At 50.6% G+C, this 13,446-nt stretch overlaps 1 protein-coding gene across 2 annotated transcripts in view; it reads right to left on the minus strand.

The window, feature by feature from the left end:
• Nucleotides 1-4,900: 4,900 nt before the first annotated feature.
• WASF2 (WASP family member 2) overlaps nt 4,901-13,446 on the minus strand; it is a 76,576-nt gene continuing 68,030 nt past the window's right edge. For both annotated transcript variants that reach the window (XM_032863884.1, XM_032863885.1), the window contains exons 5-9: nt 13,169-13,286; nt 12,036-12,166; nt 9,735-9,890; nt 6,761-7,275; nt 4,901-5,669 (exon numbers count right to left, since the gene is read on the minus strand). In XM_032863884.1, coding sequence (XP_032719775.1) covers nt 5,512-5,669; nt 6,761-7,275; nt 9,735-9,890; nt 12,036-12,166; nt 13,169-13,286 — 1,078 coding nt within the window. In that variant the 3' untranslated portion in view covers nt 4,901-5,511. The remainder of the gene's footprint in view (nt 5,670-6,760; nt 7,276-9,734; nt 9,891-12,035; nt 12,167-13,168; nt 13,287-13,446) is intronic.

The raw sequence follows: 13,446 nt of genomic DNA on the forward strand, positions 1-13,446 counted from the left end.
CAGGGCTCTAGGTGCGGTGTGTGCACATGTCCCTGGGCCTGGGATCTAAAGTGTACCCGCTCATGTGTGCAGGTGTCACCTTGTATCTGCATGTCTTTGTGCCTAAACGTGCAATCTTCACGGGGGCGCGCGCGCGCGCGTGTCCTGAGCGCGGTGTGCCTGCGGGAAGCCCGAGCCCGCACCTAGGGACCCACTGTGTTCCCCGGCAGTTCAGGGCGCGAGGTACTTCCAACTCTCACCATCTAGGATAGTTGAGCCCTCAGTCCGGCTCACTTGGCTTTGGAGCAGGAGCAAAATCAACAGGTACCTGTAAACTTGGGCACCAGAGGGTGGGGCGGACCAGAACGGAAAACCCTAGCATGCCGCTGAAGACCAGGACTCCCGACTGGGGGAGAATCCGAAAGCTGTTTCAGTTGCATGGTGGACAGAGCGTGACCTCTGGTTTGATAGAGACCCAGGTTTGAAGCGTGCCTCCGCTCCTAGCCAGCTGCACGATCTCAGGCAGCTCAACCTCTGAACTTGTTTTTCTCATGTATGCCATGAGACCCTTGCCTCCTAAGGTTGGGATAAAGTGTGTGCAGTCTTGGGCAGGTAGTAGGCGCTCAGCAAATGCTCATTCTTCTCAGGATTAGCCCTGCGAGGTGAAGCATGGGGTCACGACTCCCAAGTGGAGGAGCTGGAATTTAAGCTGGGGCCGCCTGCTTCCCAGAACCACATTCCTCCCCTCCAATTCCCCAGCAAGGGCGGCTCCCGACACCATTTTGTCTTCTCCCAGGGCGGGCGTCTGGCTGCCTGTCAGTCACCGGCCTCGGGAAGCCAAATGCTGACTAAACACAGGCCCGAGCAGGAGGGTGGAGCGAGGGGCTCCGCCGGGGCGAGCCGGCTCCTGCGCCCCCTCCCCTGCACCCCCACCTCCAGCGATGAGCTCAGAGCGGCTGGCGCAGCAACTGCTGACAATTCAAAACTTCTGCCCCCTCTCCTGGGACGCCGGTGGGTGACTCTCTCCCTGAAGAGCAGGCGTGACCAGTGGAGTCACTAACCTTGCTCCCTGCCCCTCTCCCGGGGCCACCCCACTGCGTCCGCTGAGCCCGGAACTGGAACTGGGTGTCTGCCCATAAATTACCCCCAGGGACTGTCACCCGCAGCAGCTGTGCTCGGAACAACCGTTGCTTCCTGGGTAGGTCATTTTTTGGGGTCAGAATAGAAACTCAGCCCCTTTGCCTTCCCAGGCAGGAGAGGGGGTGTACAGCAGCCTAAAAACTTTTTATCGGATTCCGCTGAAAATCATTCTATTTAAGGTAAGTTGTTTGGGTCTGAGAGGCAGACAAGATGCCGGCCAGATGTTGGGAGGCAACAACAGCATTCCGCCAGTGCTCCTCTTCTGCCTGATGCAAGTGGCCAACAGCTAGTCTCCCCGGGCCCCAACACGCAGCCCTTGCTGGCTGAGGGCCGGGGGTCTGGGCTTCTAGGTCCCCCAACCTTCTAAACCAAAATGGTTTCTGGCCTTCATCTCCACCTCCCACACAGGGTACATCATCCAGACCCCAAGGGCTCCTGCTCCTTGAGCCTCCCCCCACCCCCAACCAGACCTCCCTCCAGAGCTCTGGCCACCACCTGTGGCTATTAATGTTGTCCCCTTCCAAACACTTTCCCCTTAGAGACAGACACACACATGCCAGAGGTGGCTGAGTAGCTACAAAGATTTATCAAATTATTTAAAATGTTGGCATTTACATATATGCATGTATAACATAAAATCGTTACTTGGAATCCTCAGGTCACCGGGTGCTAATGTGGTCCACACATGGGCCTGGCAGGGAAACAAAGGAGACTAGGCTTGGAGCCACAGGGCTTTAAAAAACTGGACATCCTCCTAGGGGCCTAAGAGGAGTAGGGTGAAGAAGAAGGGGTCACCTCAAGGGTTTGGTTTAATCCTACCCTCAGGGGAGAGGGACGCACTTCCAGACTGTATCCCTACTACACAGATGCCCACTCCCTGAAATCGACGTGGCAACCACACCCAGAATCCACTGGAATAGGTCCTTATAAATATATTCATATCAGAGAAAACAAGGCACTTTGGGAGCATAACAGCTCACGCTCCTACATGTACATCATTCTAGACAGGAAGTAAAAATTGGTTAGTTTCTCAACTGAGTTAACTGAGTCAAGTTAATACAATAACAGAACTGTTCCCTAGCCCTCACTGAGGCACAGAATGAGGCGTATCTCCTAGTGACACCTGGTCCCAGGTCTGCTGGACCCAGGAGAGCTCAAAGCCTGAAGCCCCCAAGAGGCCTGACATCTCTCCTGAGCAAAAGCCCCTCACCCTGGGGCACCAGCCCCCTCCCCAGGCCCGGAGGTCAGGTGAGGGGGACTGCGTAGGGAGGCAGGCTGAGAGCAAAGCTGGTACACGGTGGGAATGCTTAAGCAGGGTCACCAAAGCCACAGAGACCTCAATCTGTCCAAGCTGGCGCTGCAGAGCCGGAGGACCGGCGCCACGGGAAGAGATTTCACATTAGCCCTGACAACACCGCCTTGGCTCTGCGGTGACATTGGCCAGGGTCGTTTCTGAGGGCGCTTGAGCTTCCGCTGGAGGCGAGCTGGAGCTTGGGCCAGCTGCTCTGAGCCTCCGAAGGATCGCACAGCCTGCCCCCTCCCTGTGGCCGTTCCTTTGGAATGTAGTCCTCTCACAACCATGGCAAAGCCACAAGTCACTTCTGACACTGCCGATGGAAGCTGGGTCCCGGGGCCGCAGGAATGGGGGCAGGTCCCCGGGGCTGGGCAGACTGGGGAAGGGAGGTGGCTCCTTGCCTTCAGCGCTTAAGAGTCCTCAGGAGCCACTGTTGCACACACTCCCCAGCTTCGGCCCCGTTTAAGTATCACTAAACTTTGCATTCTACAATTACAGGATTCTAAAGACACACAATTACCTGCATAGGGTCCTTTATCATCTTAAAGGGCTCTGGGTTTAAGGAAGTGGGGGTTTTTTTTGTTTTGTTTTTTGGTACACATATGCATAAATAGAGCCCAGAGGGCCTCTCGGCTGACTGGGTCCCCAGCCCCCCGAGCTGAGGAGGCTGAGCAAGGCCGGCTGCTACAAAGCTGAGCTTGGCTGCATAGATTTTAATGAGAGCGTCAGGCAGAGCTGTGCTGTTGCTCTCCGGGACTTGCAGATCATTACCAAACCAGCTGTAGGATGAGAACACAGCACATCGAAACCCTAGGAGGTCACTGAGCTAATGATCTAATCCTACCTTCCGCAGGCAGTGCCCCCCCGCCCCGCCTTCTGCCCCCAGCCCTTTCCAGGGCGGACTGTGTCCATTCCAGAAGCCAGGCCAACACCGCCCCCTTCAAGGTCAGAGCAGAATGATAGCGAGTGGCTCTGGCTCCCCCTTTTCCGGAATGGAGGGGGATGGGGGTAATTTAGTCAAAGCCCTTAGGCCCAAACCCTGGCCTGGCCAGGCCCCAGGACTCCTGTTTGGGAGAACCACTGCCCTCCACCTGCCTCTCCAGCCACTGCTGGGCTGCAGCCAGGGACACCTTCAACAGCCATTTTAGGGTTCTGAAGAAAGCACCTTCAGCTTCCAATGTGCCAGGCGGGAGCACACACAGCCTGGACTGCTCAGCACTGGAGCATGGGGCCAGCCCTGTGCCAGACACCTGATGTGAGGAGGGGGAGGAGGGTCCACTGGGCGGCAGCCCCAGCAGGAGGGCACGAGGGCCCCTACAGGCTCGGCCCCCGCGCTGGGAGTTCACGGAGAGGAGGCAGGGGGGAGCAGCCAGCCCGGGCACAGCGGTAGTAGCCATGATTACACGCACTCCTCAAGCCGGAGGGCTTTATGAGGGCTTTGGCAATTACTACAACCATTTGCTGTGCTGGGTAGAGACAGATCCTGTTTCTCTTTGTTTCAGGGCTCTGAAAGCCAGAGAAGCCAGGAGAAGCCGGTTTCAGCATAAGAGGCTACACAATAGTTAGGGCAGAAGAGAAGAAACCTCACTGTTGACCAAAGCTGACCAGTTTTTTTCTGAATAATAGCACCTGTGTATTAGCTCTGGGAAGAGGGGGAGTGAGGGAGGGAACATCACCGCACGCACTGAGGTGGGAGCTGGAAACTACAGCCAGAGCCCCTCTGCCTTTCAGCCCTCCTCACGGCTGCCAGGCCCCCCTAGGCAGCTACCTGCGGCAGCCATGAGCCTGGGGGACTGAAGTTTCTACAGCTGGCAGAACCTATGCTTAAACTGGGGAAATAAAAGGGGGGACAAGTTGCAGAGGAATTGAAAACAGCACCTGTCAAAGCTGTGTACCCCCTTCCTTCTCTCACTACCTCTGGTCCCCCAGAAGGGCAGCTCCCAAGGTCATGTGGTTCAATGGTGATAGTAAAGGGGGAGCAGAGAATTTTAAGACAGGCTACAGGCTCTGAGCAGCACGGATAGGCCTGGCACTAGCTCTGAGCCCTCCTACTGGACTCCCACCTACGGTGAGGTCTGGAGTAGCACAGAGCCAAGACTGTTCTGCCTAGATTCTAGCAAGTGCTCACTATTTGGTCCCAGAAGGCAGAGGTGACTTGGAATCAGGAATTCTGGGCTCTAGAGTTCTGTCACCATCCAAAGTGTGACCCAGAGCAAGTCATTTCCCATCTCTAGATTTCAGCGTCATTAAGGGCGTAGGATTCCAAGGAGTTCCACCAGTTCTGCAGTTCCGAGTCTCTAGGCTTGGCTCCTGACAGTTAGCAGAGGTCAGATCCCTGCGCATTGGGGCTAGTTTGGTCATGGGTTTTAGAGGTTTGAACTGGGCCGTGGTAGCTAGAGCACCTGGTATCGAGGGAGGGCCATTTAAGGGACACCTGAACACCACACTCTGGAGAAAGGGCTTGGGAAGGAGGCAACAAGGAGGCACCATTTCTGGGCAAAGGGAGAGACACTCCTTAGGGCCTCATGGCTCCTAGAATAAAGGGCGTCCAGACATAGACACGGCTTAGCAAAGGGAAGGTCATGTTGCTGACCAGGGCAGAAAGGGGTGGCAGTCTGGCTGCTAGGGCATGTGGCCTGCTCAGCCCTCTTGGTGCATGGGAAAGGGGCTGCAAGGATAGGGGCTGCCCCTAAAGGGGCAGGCTTTAGGACCAGAAGATGGCTGGTATTATTTGAAGGGTAAGAATTTTAGAAGGAGACCACAGTTGAAAATGGCTCTCAGGGGAAGTTATCAACTCCAATCTAAACCCAATCGAAGGGATCTGCTTTGGAGTATTTCCTTCTCTCAATATGTAACAGTTACTTGAAGAGAAGAGGGAACATCTCAGCTACTGAATCTGGGGACCTGTCCGTGGGGAGATAGGAAAATATACGTTGATTTGGAGGAAGCACTTGGATATATCTTTGGTTGCTTCAGGGAAGACTTTGGCCCCTTGAAATTCTTTTTCCTCCCTTTCCCCCTGCATTAGACTGCTGGGATATGCATCAAAGAAAGCAGCAGGAGGAAAGAAAAAAGAGGTGGGTAGCAGGCAGAAAGAGTTAATCCGACCAGTCGTCCTCATCAAACTCAGAGGAATCATCTTCCGAATCGCTATACTCCACGGCAATTCGACGGGACAAGATGGTGGCTACGTCGTTGCCCACAACATCACGCTTCTCTTGTTCCTGCTGCTCCTCAACCCTGCGCAGCTGGAAGCCTGATGTGAGAGAGAGAGAGAGAGGTTTAGAAGGCGAGTCAATCTCAAAAGGTCTCAGAATCCACACAGGCCTGAGGAAGGGGGAGTGACCAGAGGTGGGACAGAGTCAGGGGAACAGGTCGGGGGAAGAAAGATACTCTGAGAAAGCAAAAAGGGAAAGGCGGAAGCAAGGAAAGAAAGAAAGATGAGGGTTTATCCAATTCTGGCCCCAATGCTATAGGCGTGTCGAAAAGGAAGCCTGCCATTCTTTCCATTTCCACACTGTCAGGCTGGTGAGGATGGCACTTCTCATGAGGGTCTAGGTGGGGAGTGGTCACCGAACTGTACCCACTGGGCACGCAGTCTGCCCAGCTGATTACCGCTGAGCTCAGCTGCCCCAACTCCTCTCCCCCAGACAATCCTTTAGTTCTAAGAAGGCTCACAAACAGAAGAAACCACTCTAACCCACTGGGACCAGACCTAACCTCTGACAGAAAGAGAATAAATGCTCCACAATAGTGAGATGATGAGGGAGGGCAGGAAGGTGGGAAGGCAGGAAGGGAAGGAGACAAAGAAGGAAGGGGATAGGAGAAAAAGGCCGAGGAGGACAGGGTGAGAAAGGGGAAGAGAGAAGGGAGGACGGATATGAAAGGCACAAAAGTGGAGGACAGGGCATGACTGACTGTGGCCAGAGAAGTAACTTCTAGGGTAGTGATGCTTGGTTTTCTCTGCGGCACAAAATGCATGCAAACACAGGCAAAACATCTCTTGTCAATGAGGTCAAAGACCCAAGTTAAGTATCCCTAACTTTACTTACTTACTTATTGTTTAAAGTAACCTCTGCACCCAAGGTGGGGCTCTAACTCATGACCCCAAGATCAAGAGACACAAGCTCTTCTGAACCCAAGAATCCTTTACTTTAAACTAAGGTGGAAAGAAATCTACATTTTTTCATATTTTTAGAGTTAAGCCTTTCTTTAGGGTGATCTGAGGCCTGAGGTCCCTCCCAATCTGTGCCCACCCAAGGGCATGGAAACCCTAGCCCAATCTCCAGTCATCCTGGCTGCAGAAAGACAAGGCCTCAAGGTCCTGGACCCAGCACTGGGAATTACCTTGACGTATGGCTGAAAGTAAGTCGCTGCGGGCATCACTCACAGGTGGCAAGGACGACTTAGGCTTGGTGGCATCAGAAATCGGTGGTGGTGCAACAGACGGGTCTTCTGCACCACTGGAAGGGAAAGGAGGGGGCCCCGGAGGAGGAGGAGGGGGGGGAGGGGGAGGTGCACCTCCTCCTGGTTGGGGCAAGGGAGGTGGTGGCAGAGTTGGGTAGTCAGCTGTGGGCGGTGGGGGAGGAGGCGGAGGGGCAGCAAAATCGGGGTGAGGTGGGAAAGATGAGGGTGAAGGTGGTGGTGGGGTCCCTGGAGGCCCAAATCCTCCAGGCGGTGGCGGGGGTGGAACGCCCATCACTGGAGGTGGAGGCGGAGGGGCAGGCGGTGGAGCAAACCCGGGTTTGGAGCCAGGTGGAGAGCCCAGAGGAGGAGCTGGTGGTGGGTGGCTTGGGCTGACCACGCTGGATCTTTTGGGTCCAGCTAAGCCAGGCCCTCTTTGGTTGCTGTCTGCTGGGCAGCTGAAAGGACAAAGAAGAGACCCACCATCGCTCTCAGCATGCAAACACCCATCTCTAATAAAGCTTATCTGCGAAACTAGGTTCATTTTCGTTGACTGCTATTTCATTTTCGCTCAAACAGAAAACACCTGAGAGTGGTCAGAGCGGACCAACAATCCATGACAGTCTTGTAACGCAATGAGCTTCTCATCAGCAGGGGGATGTAAGTAGAAATTGAGAAAAGCTATCTGAAAGAAGTTTAAACTGGGATTCCTCTATCAGGTAAGGGTTGGCCAAGGTCATCACCTAGGTCCCCCTCAAACCTTCCAGCTTCCTTCCAAGGGAAGACACCCTCCTGAACCCTCCTCTAGGACAGTTTAATTGTGGAACCAGGACCAAGAGGCGTGCAAGAAAAACTGGAATAAAAATCCAAATGTCGGGCACAGTGGGTTAAAACCTCTGCCTTCGGCTCAGGTCATGATCTCAGGGTCCTGGGATCGAGCCCCGCATAGGGCTCTCTGCTCAGCAGGGAGCCTGCTTCCCTTTCTCTCTCTGCCTGCCTCTCTGCCTACCTGTGATCTCTGTCTGTCAAATAAATAAATAAAATTTAAAAAAAAAAAAAATAATCCAAACATCACCCACCCACTGGGCTCTAGTCCTCAGGCTATTACCATTCACCAGATCTTGTGAGGGCAGGAAACCAAGTTAAGCTGACCAAACCTGAACAGGGCACAGATTGAGGTAAATGCACCTCCAGTGTTCATGAGGAAAGTCCTGAGAAGGGATGGAGATCTGAGGGTCAGCAGAGATGGGAAATGAATGTGCCACCAGACTTTGCCTGGGTTGAGAGACAACTAAGGAGCATCCCTCCCGGGTCAGATATGCTTGGCTGCAGCTGTAAGGTCTCAGGCCACGTGTGAGGTTGAAAGGTTTCTTTTTCCACCGTTGTACCTACCCTCCACTATTAACTACTCCTCAGAAAAAAAGCATCCATTTTGGAACCTTCCACAGACCTTCAAGCCTTAGCTGCACCTGACAGGGCCGCCAGCCAAAAGCACTCTGGGATGAATGCTGTCAAGAGCCACCAAGAATGGGGCCGGGTTAGGGGAGGGGTTATAGCACTGCTCTAGGTGTCCAGCTGAGGGGTCTTCAACATATCTAATCTCCGATTAAACAGTGTCCACGGAGAACAGTGCATCTTTCAAAGCTCTCCTTTGTCAGGCATCAGAAAGGGAAAAGTAACTGTAAGCAAACACTGAAATCTGAACACTCCTCAGACAGATCCCTTTCCAGCCATTTTCTAACTCTTCCCCTGTACATCTCTGCCAAACACCAGTACAGACAAAGTCAAAGTTTCACCTCCCTTTTTCCTTAGTTTCATTCTTTCTGGCAGTGAAATGAACCAGAACAGGGTAGAAAGGTGACTGATTGCTAAGTTCCTCGATAACTGGGCAAGGTGTCTGTTAAATATTTTAAGGACAGCAGATGATATACCACTTTATTCCATGCTGAGTTAAAGCTAAGAAAAAACAAGAGGTAAGCTGGTATCTCTATCTGCTCCAGTATAGCTAGTTGTTAAGAATATGGGCTCTCAGGGCACCTGGGTGGCTCAGTGGGTTAAGCCTCTGCCTTCGGCCCAGGTCATGATTTCAGGGTCATGGAATTGAGCCCCACATCGGGCTCTCTGCTCGGCAGGGAGCCTGCTACTCCCCTCCCCCTCTGCCTGCCTGACTGTCAAATAATAAATAAAATCTTCAAAAAAAAAAAAGAATACAGGTTCTCTCGAGACACGTAGGTGGCTGAGTTGGTTAAGCGTCTGCCTTTGGATGAGGTCATGATCCCAGGGTCCTGGAATCGAGACCTACATTGGGCTTCTTGCTTGGCAGGGAGCCTGCTTGCTTCTCTCTCTGCCTACTCTGTTGCTCACTCTCACTCTCTCTGACAAATAAATAAAATCTTAAAAAAAAAAAAAAAAAGTTCAAAAAAAAATAAGAATATGGGCTCTGCAGACAGAATGACCTGCTTTCCAATCAAGGCCCTGTCTCTGACTGGCTGTGTGACCTTAGGTGAATTCATTGACCTCTTTGTGCCTCATCATTTACTCATCTGTAAAATGGGTACCTATCTCAGGAGGGCTGTTGTGAGGATGAAGCAATATATACAGTGTTTGGCATAATGCCTGGCACCTCACAGACAATTAATAAAATGTTAATTATTTCTATTATCTAGACAGACCTGCTTCAAGTTATTTTACTGGTCCTGCCCTGAATTTGGAACAATTATTTTGTTGGTTTTTTTTCCTTAAGACTTTATTTTTTTTTTAAGTAATCTCTACACCCAACACGGGGCTCAAACTCACAACCCTGAGATCAAGAGTTGCATGCTGCACTGACTGAGCCAGCCAGGTGGCCTGAGGTACACTTATTTTGTTCTAGAGTATGTAACCACCCAGAGTAGACAGGAGAGAGAGCACCATTTACCTGAATTCTGCTGGTGGGGGAGGCAAGCTGTCCTCAGAGAAGGAAGGAGAAGGTGGAGAAGTGGAATCTGACAGCGGTGGTGGTGGGTAGCTGTTTGTGTCCACATTTTCAACAGAGCCAATACTGCCATTCTGGTACACCAAGGTGGGTGGATACCTGACAATGAACCCAATGTCAAAACTGTCATTTAAAGAGTGTGAGTGGTACTCTCTCTCTCTTTTTTTTTTTTTTAAGAGACTCTACAAAAATGCATTTGATACAAAAGCTTTTAGGAAGAAAGAAATAAGAATATTCCCACATATTTTCTGCTATTCTGAAACTTTATTTTAGGACTAAATTCAGGATTAAAATTTAGTACTGAATTCTATTGTTAAGTCTCTCCCGGCTATTCCTGCTGGATTCAGAGGAATGGGATTCAACACGGATAATCAAAACCATGCTGCTCCTTTCCCAGTGCTGGCTGGCCTTGTCAAACGCAGCAGTTCTTTTAAATTCTCTCCCAAATGTTAAGAGCAGCCTATCCGCAAAATCCCAAAGTCTGTCTTGTGGCAAAGGGCAAAGCTGAGCCCCAAGGCTAGTGAGCTGCAAACACGTGACTGGCACACAGCCTGGTGTGGAGGTCAGGAAGCCTCTGGAGTACTCAAAGGCCAAGGAGGCATTTGATTGCAAAACCAAGCTAAGGACAAATGCAAGTTGCTGTGTGGGAGCTAAGACTCGGTCTCCCTGCCAGGTCTCTTATTCAATAGGACGAGCTGCCAACTTAAGGAGGGTACTAGGGCCTGTGCCTCACGCAAACCTGTCCCTCAGAGCACTGGGCCTTGGGTGACCAACAAACCTCCAAATGACACGAATACAACAAACAGCAGCCAGCAAAATACGGTTGGTTCTGCTCCATCTCCCCCTTCTCTCCACTACTGCTGGGTTCTAAAGAACTCATCTCAAACAGACCCCGGAGAGAAGAGAGCTGGAGGGAACTAACGAGTCAAATGATGCTCTGATGCAGAAAATCCCCAAGGCCTGGAGCCCTGTAGGCTTGGTACATCTCTTTATAGGTTCACCAACAAGCACATCCAGGCAGACCAGCCATGTAGCCCAATCCCAAACTTCTTGGACAACAGGAAAATGGGAGGTACAGTCCTCATTTTCACTAGTCTCATTCCACACAAACACAACAAAAACCAAATGCATAATAGCTAGCATTCTGAACGTGCAAGTTTCTGGCCTTACAGTCACAGAACCTAGGACAAGGCCTGTCTGAACAGGATGGGACCACAGAACAAATGGCCCCTTTTACTGGGAGGTGAAGGTAATGAAGGTACCCTCGGGTCTGATTTCCCTGTAGAGAGAAAGGTTTATTTTTTCTCTCACCATCTTCATCACTCTTTAAAACAAATCTCTTAATCCAAGAAGAACTAGTGTCAGAAGTGTCAAGATTTTTAAAAGTCAAGATTTTCATGGTAGAGTTATTCCTAAAAGCAAGAACAACTCAACTCTTTCCTTTTATCATTCCTAGACACCCGGCATGGGCTGGCATGGTTCTCTGACAGCCAGGATGCAATGTATTTAGAGAAAAAACCAGGGCAACATTCATGCCAAGCAGTCGTGGTGACTTGGCTTTGAATGTCACACAGGTCGGACACCAGGATAAACATCGAACCAAGCTCAAAACCATTTTTTTCCCCTTTTAAACCTCCAGTGTGATTTGGTATTGGGAAATGGGTCAGACTGACATCTACTGTTTCCCGATGTAGATATATAGCCTCAATACTGGCCGAGCGACCTTTCCCACACTGTCTCTGAGGTCTGCTTTCAGTCCCTTGGCCAGCCTCTCTCCTGAGACTGACAAAGGCTGACTGAAAAGTTGCTTCGGTGATGTGCACAAATTCTCTACCGGGCCATTTCCAGTCCTGTGAAATGTCCAGCTCTTAGGCATGACCTTCAAATCAATGCTCTGGAGGCAAAGGGCTCCCAAGACCACTTTTCTTTTCTTTCCAGTCTTTCCTTTGGGGCCCACAGACATACTAGCGTCTGGCAGAGCAAGGGCACTAGAAGCCGTGGGCATTCTTTTCCGAACTACTACAGTTATCTCATTTAAACTGCTGAGTCTCTTGATTTATTCAGCAAATTTTTATCACCAGATGGATGCACGGTAAGGTAGCTGATTAACAGTGATATTGATCTCAGCCACACAGCCAGACTTCAGGGGAGTGTGAAAGGTGCCACACCAGAGCTGCCAGGCTGTTATCCCCATGGCCCCAGGCCCTTCAGAAATGCTACCAATAATATGAAAGCATTACCTACCCAGAAGGCCCCAGCTTTTCTTTGGATTCCACAAACTCCTGTCCCATCTTCATCTTTTCCCACTCTTCCTTCCGTGTCTTGATTTTACGTGGATTTACATTTCCTCTATTTGGATTATCTTTCTTTTCTTTCTATAATGAAAAGAAACAGAAAAGCCTTTGTAAAACATTATTCCAAAGTCCTTCATTAAAACTCCATCCACCTTCAGGGATGCACACCCAAGAGATGACGTGCCTCGACAACACACAGTAACTAGAGAATTTATAGAATTACTGGTTTTGGAGTGACCTAGAGGTCATCTAGTCCAAAGCACCTTCCAAGGTCAAACACATTCACTCAGTTCAACACTCACACACCTCTACAGATGGGAAACTCACCACCTTCCTGGGTAACTCACTCATGTTTCTGAGCAGCTCTAACTGTCAGCAAGTTAGTAAAAAGCTATTTGTTACTTGCTCTGCCACAAAGGTCAGTCACTATCTCTGGGACAAATATAAGGAAACAGTTAACAAAACAAAGTCAAACAACCAATGAGGAGTTTCTCAGCCTGTTCAGCTGCACTCGCCCCTGGTGCTCTCTTGGGCCTCCCGGCAGCCATGCTAATGGGATTGTGACGCTGCAACTGGTTGGTCATATGCTTACACACATCAATGGCGGTTTACGGGGAGAGGAGCGGCTCCCAAAATTAGGCCTACTCACCCAGCCCTACCCAATCAGTAGTGAAGGTGTTAAACCGTTCCTGTTTGCAAATCAAACACTGTGGAGCCCTGTGCTGCTCTCTGAGAAATGAGCTGCAAAACTGGCGGGGAAGGGACTAGCCTAGCTTGAGTGTCCAGCAGAGTCAGGTGCAAATTGCAAGAGAAATAAATGGTGAATAGAAAAGTCAATTTCTAAAACTCAGCCTGAATATACTCAATTGTTAATAGCACTAGGGGGAACAAACACATTTTTGGTGTGATTTATACTTTCATCTTGGTTGTGCTTGGAGTGGACACATTTTTTAAAGAGTTTCACCTGGCATCCAAGCAAGCAGCCACTCGGAATGATTACTTCATATAAGACTGGCTTCCTTTTTATCCCCCCTCCACAATCGTGCCTACTGATGTGTAGAACAGAGGCCCCTTTCCCCTCACCCTATGCTTTCTCTTCTCTTTCATGATATCCTTGGTGTCCTGCAGCATCTTCTCCTTCCAAAGATCAAAGAAGTATGAAGGGTCTGTGTAGAATTTGAGTGCCTCTTTCCCATCGTCCCTGGGATAGAAATGAAGACAAGTAGCTGTCAGTAGACAGATGAGCTCCCAAGCAAATCCAATATTCCAAATACCTACCAGTTAGCAGTTTTTACACTGAGGAATCAAGAAGTCATTCAAATTGACTGCATATTTCCTCTTACACACCAGCATTCCAGTGC

Source organism: Lontra canadensis, unplaced genomic scaffold (assembly GCF_010015895.1).
Source record: "Lontra canadensis isolate GAN:19392208 unplaced genomic scaffold, GSC_riverotter_1.0 scaffold25, whole genome shotgun sequence".
NCBI lineage: Eukaryota > Metazoa > Chordata > Mammalia > Carnivora > Mustelidae > Lontra > Lontra canadensis.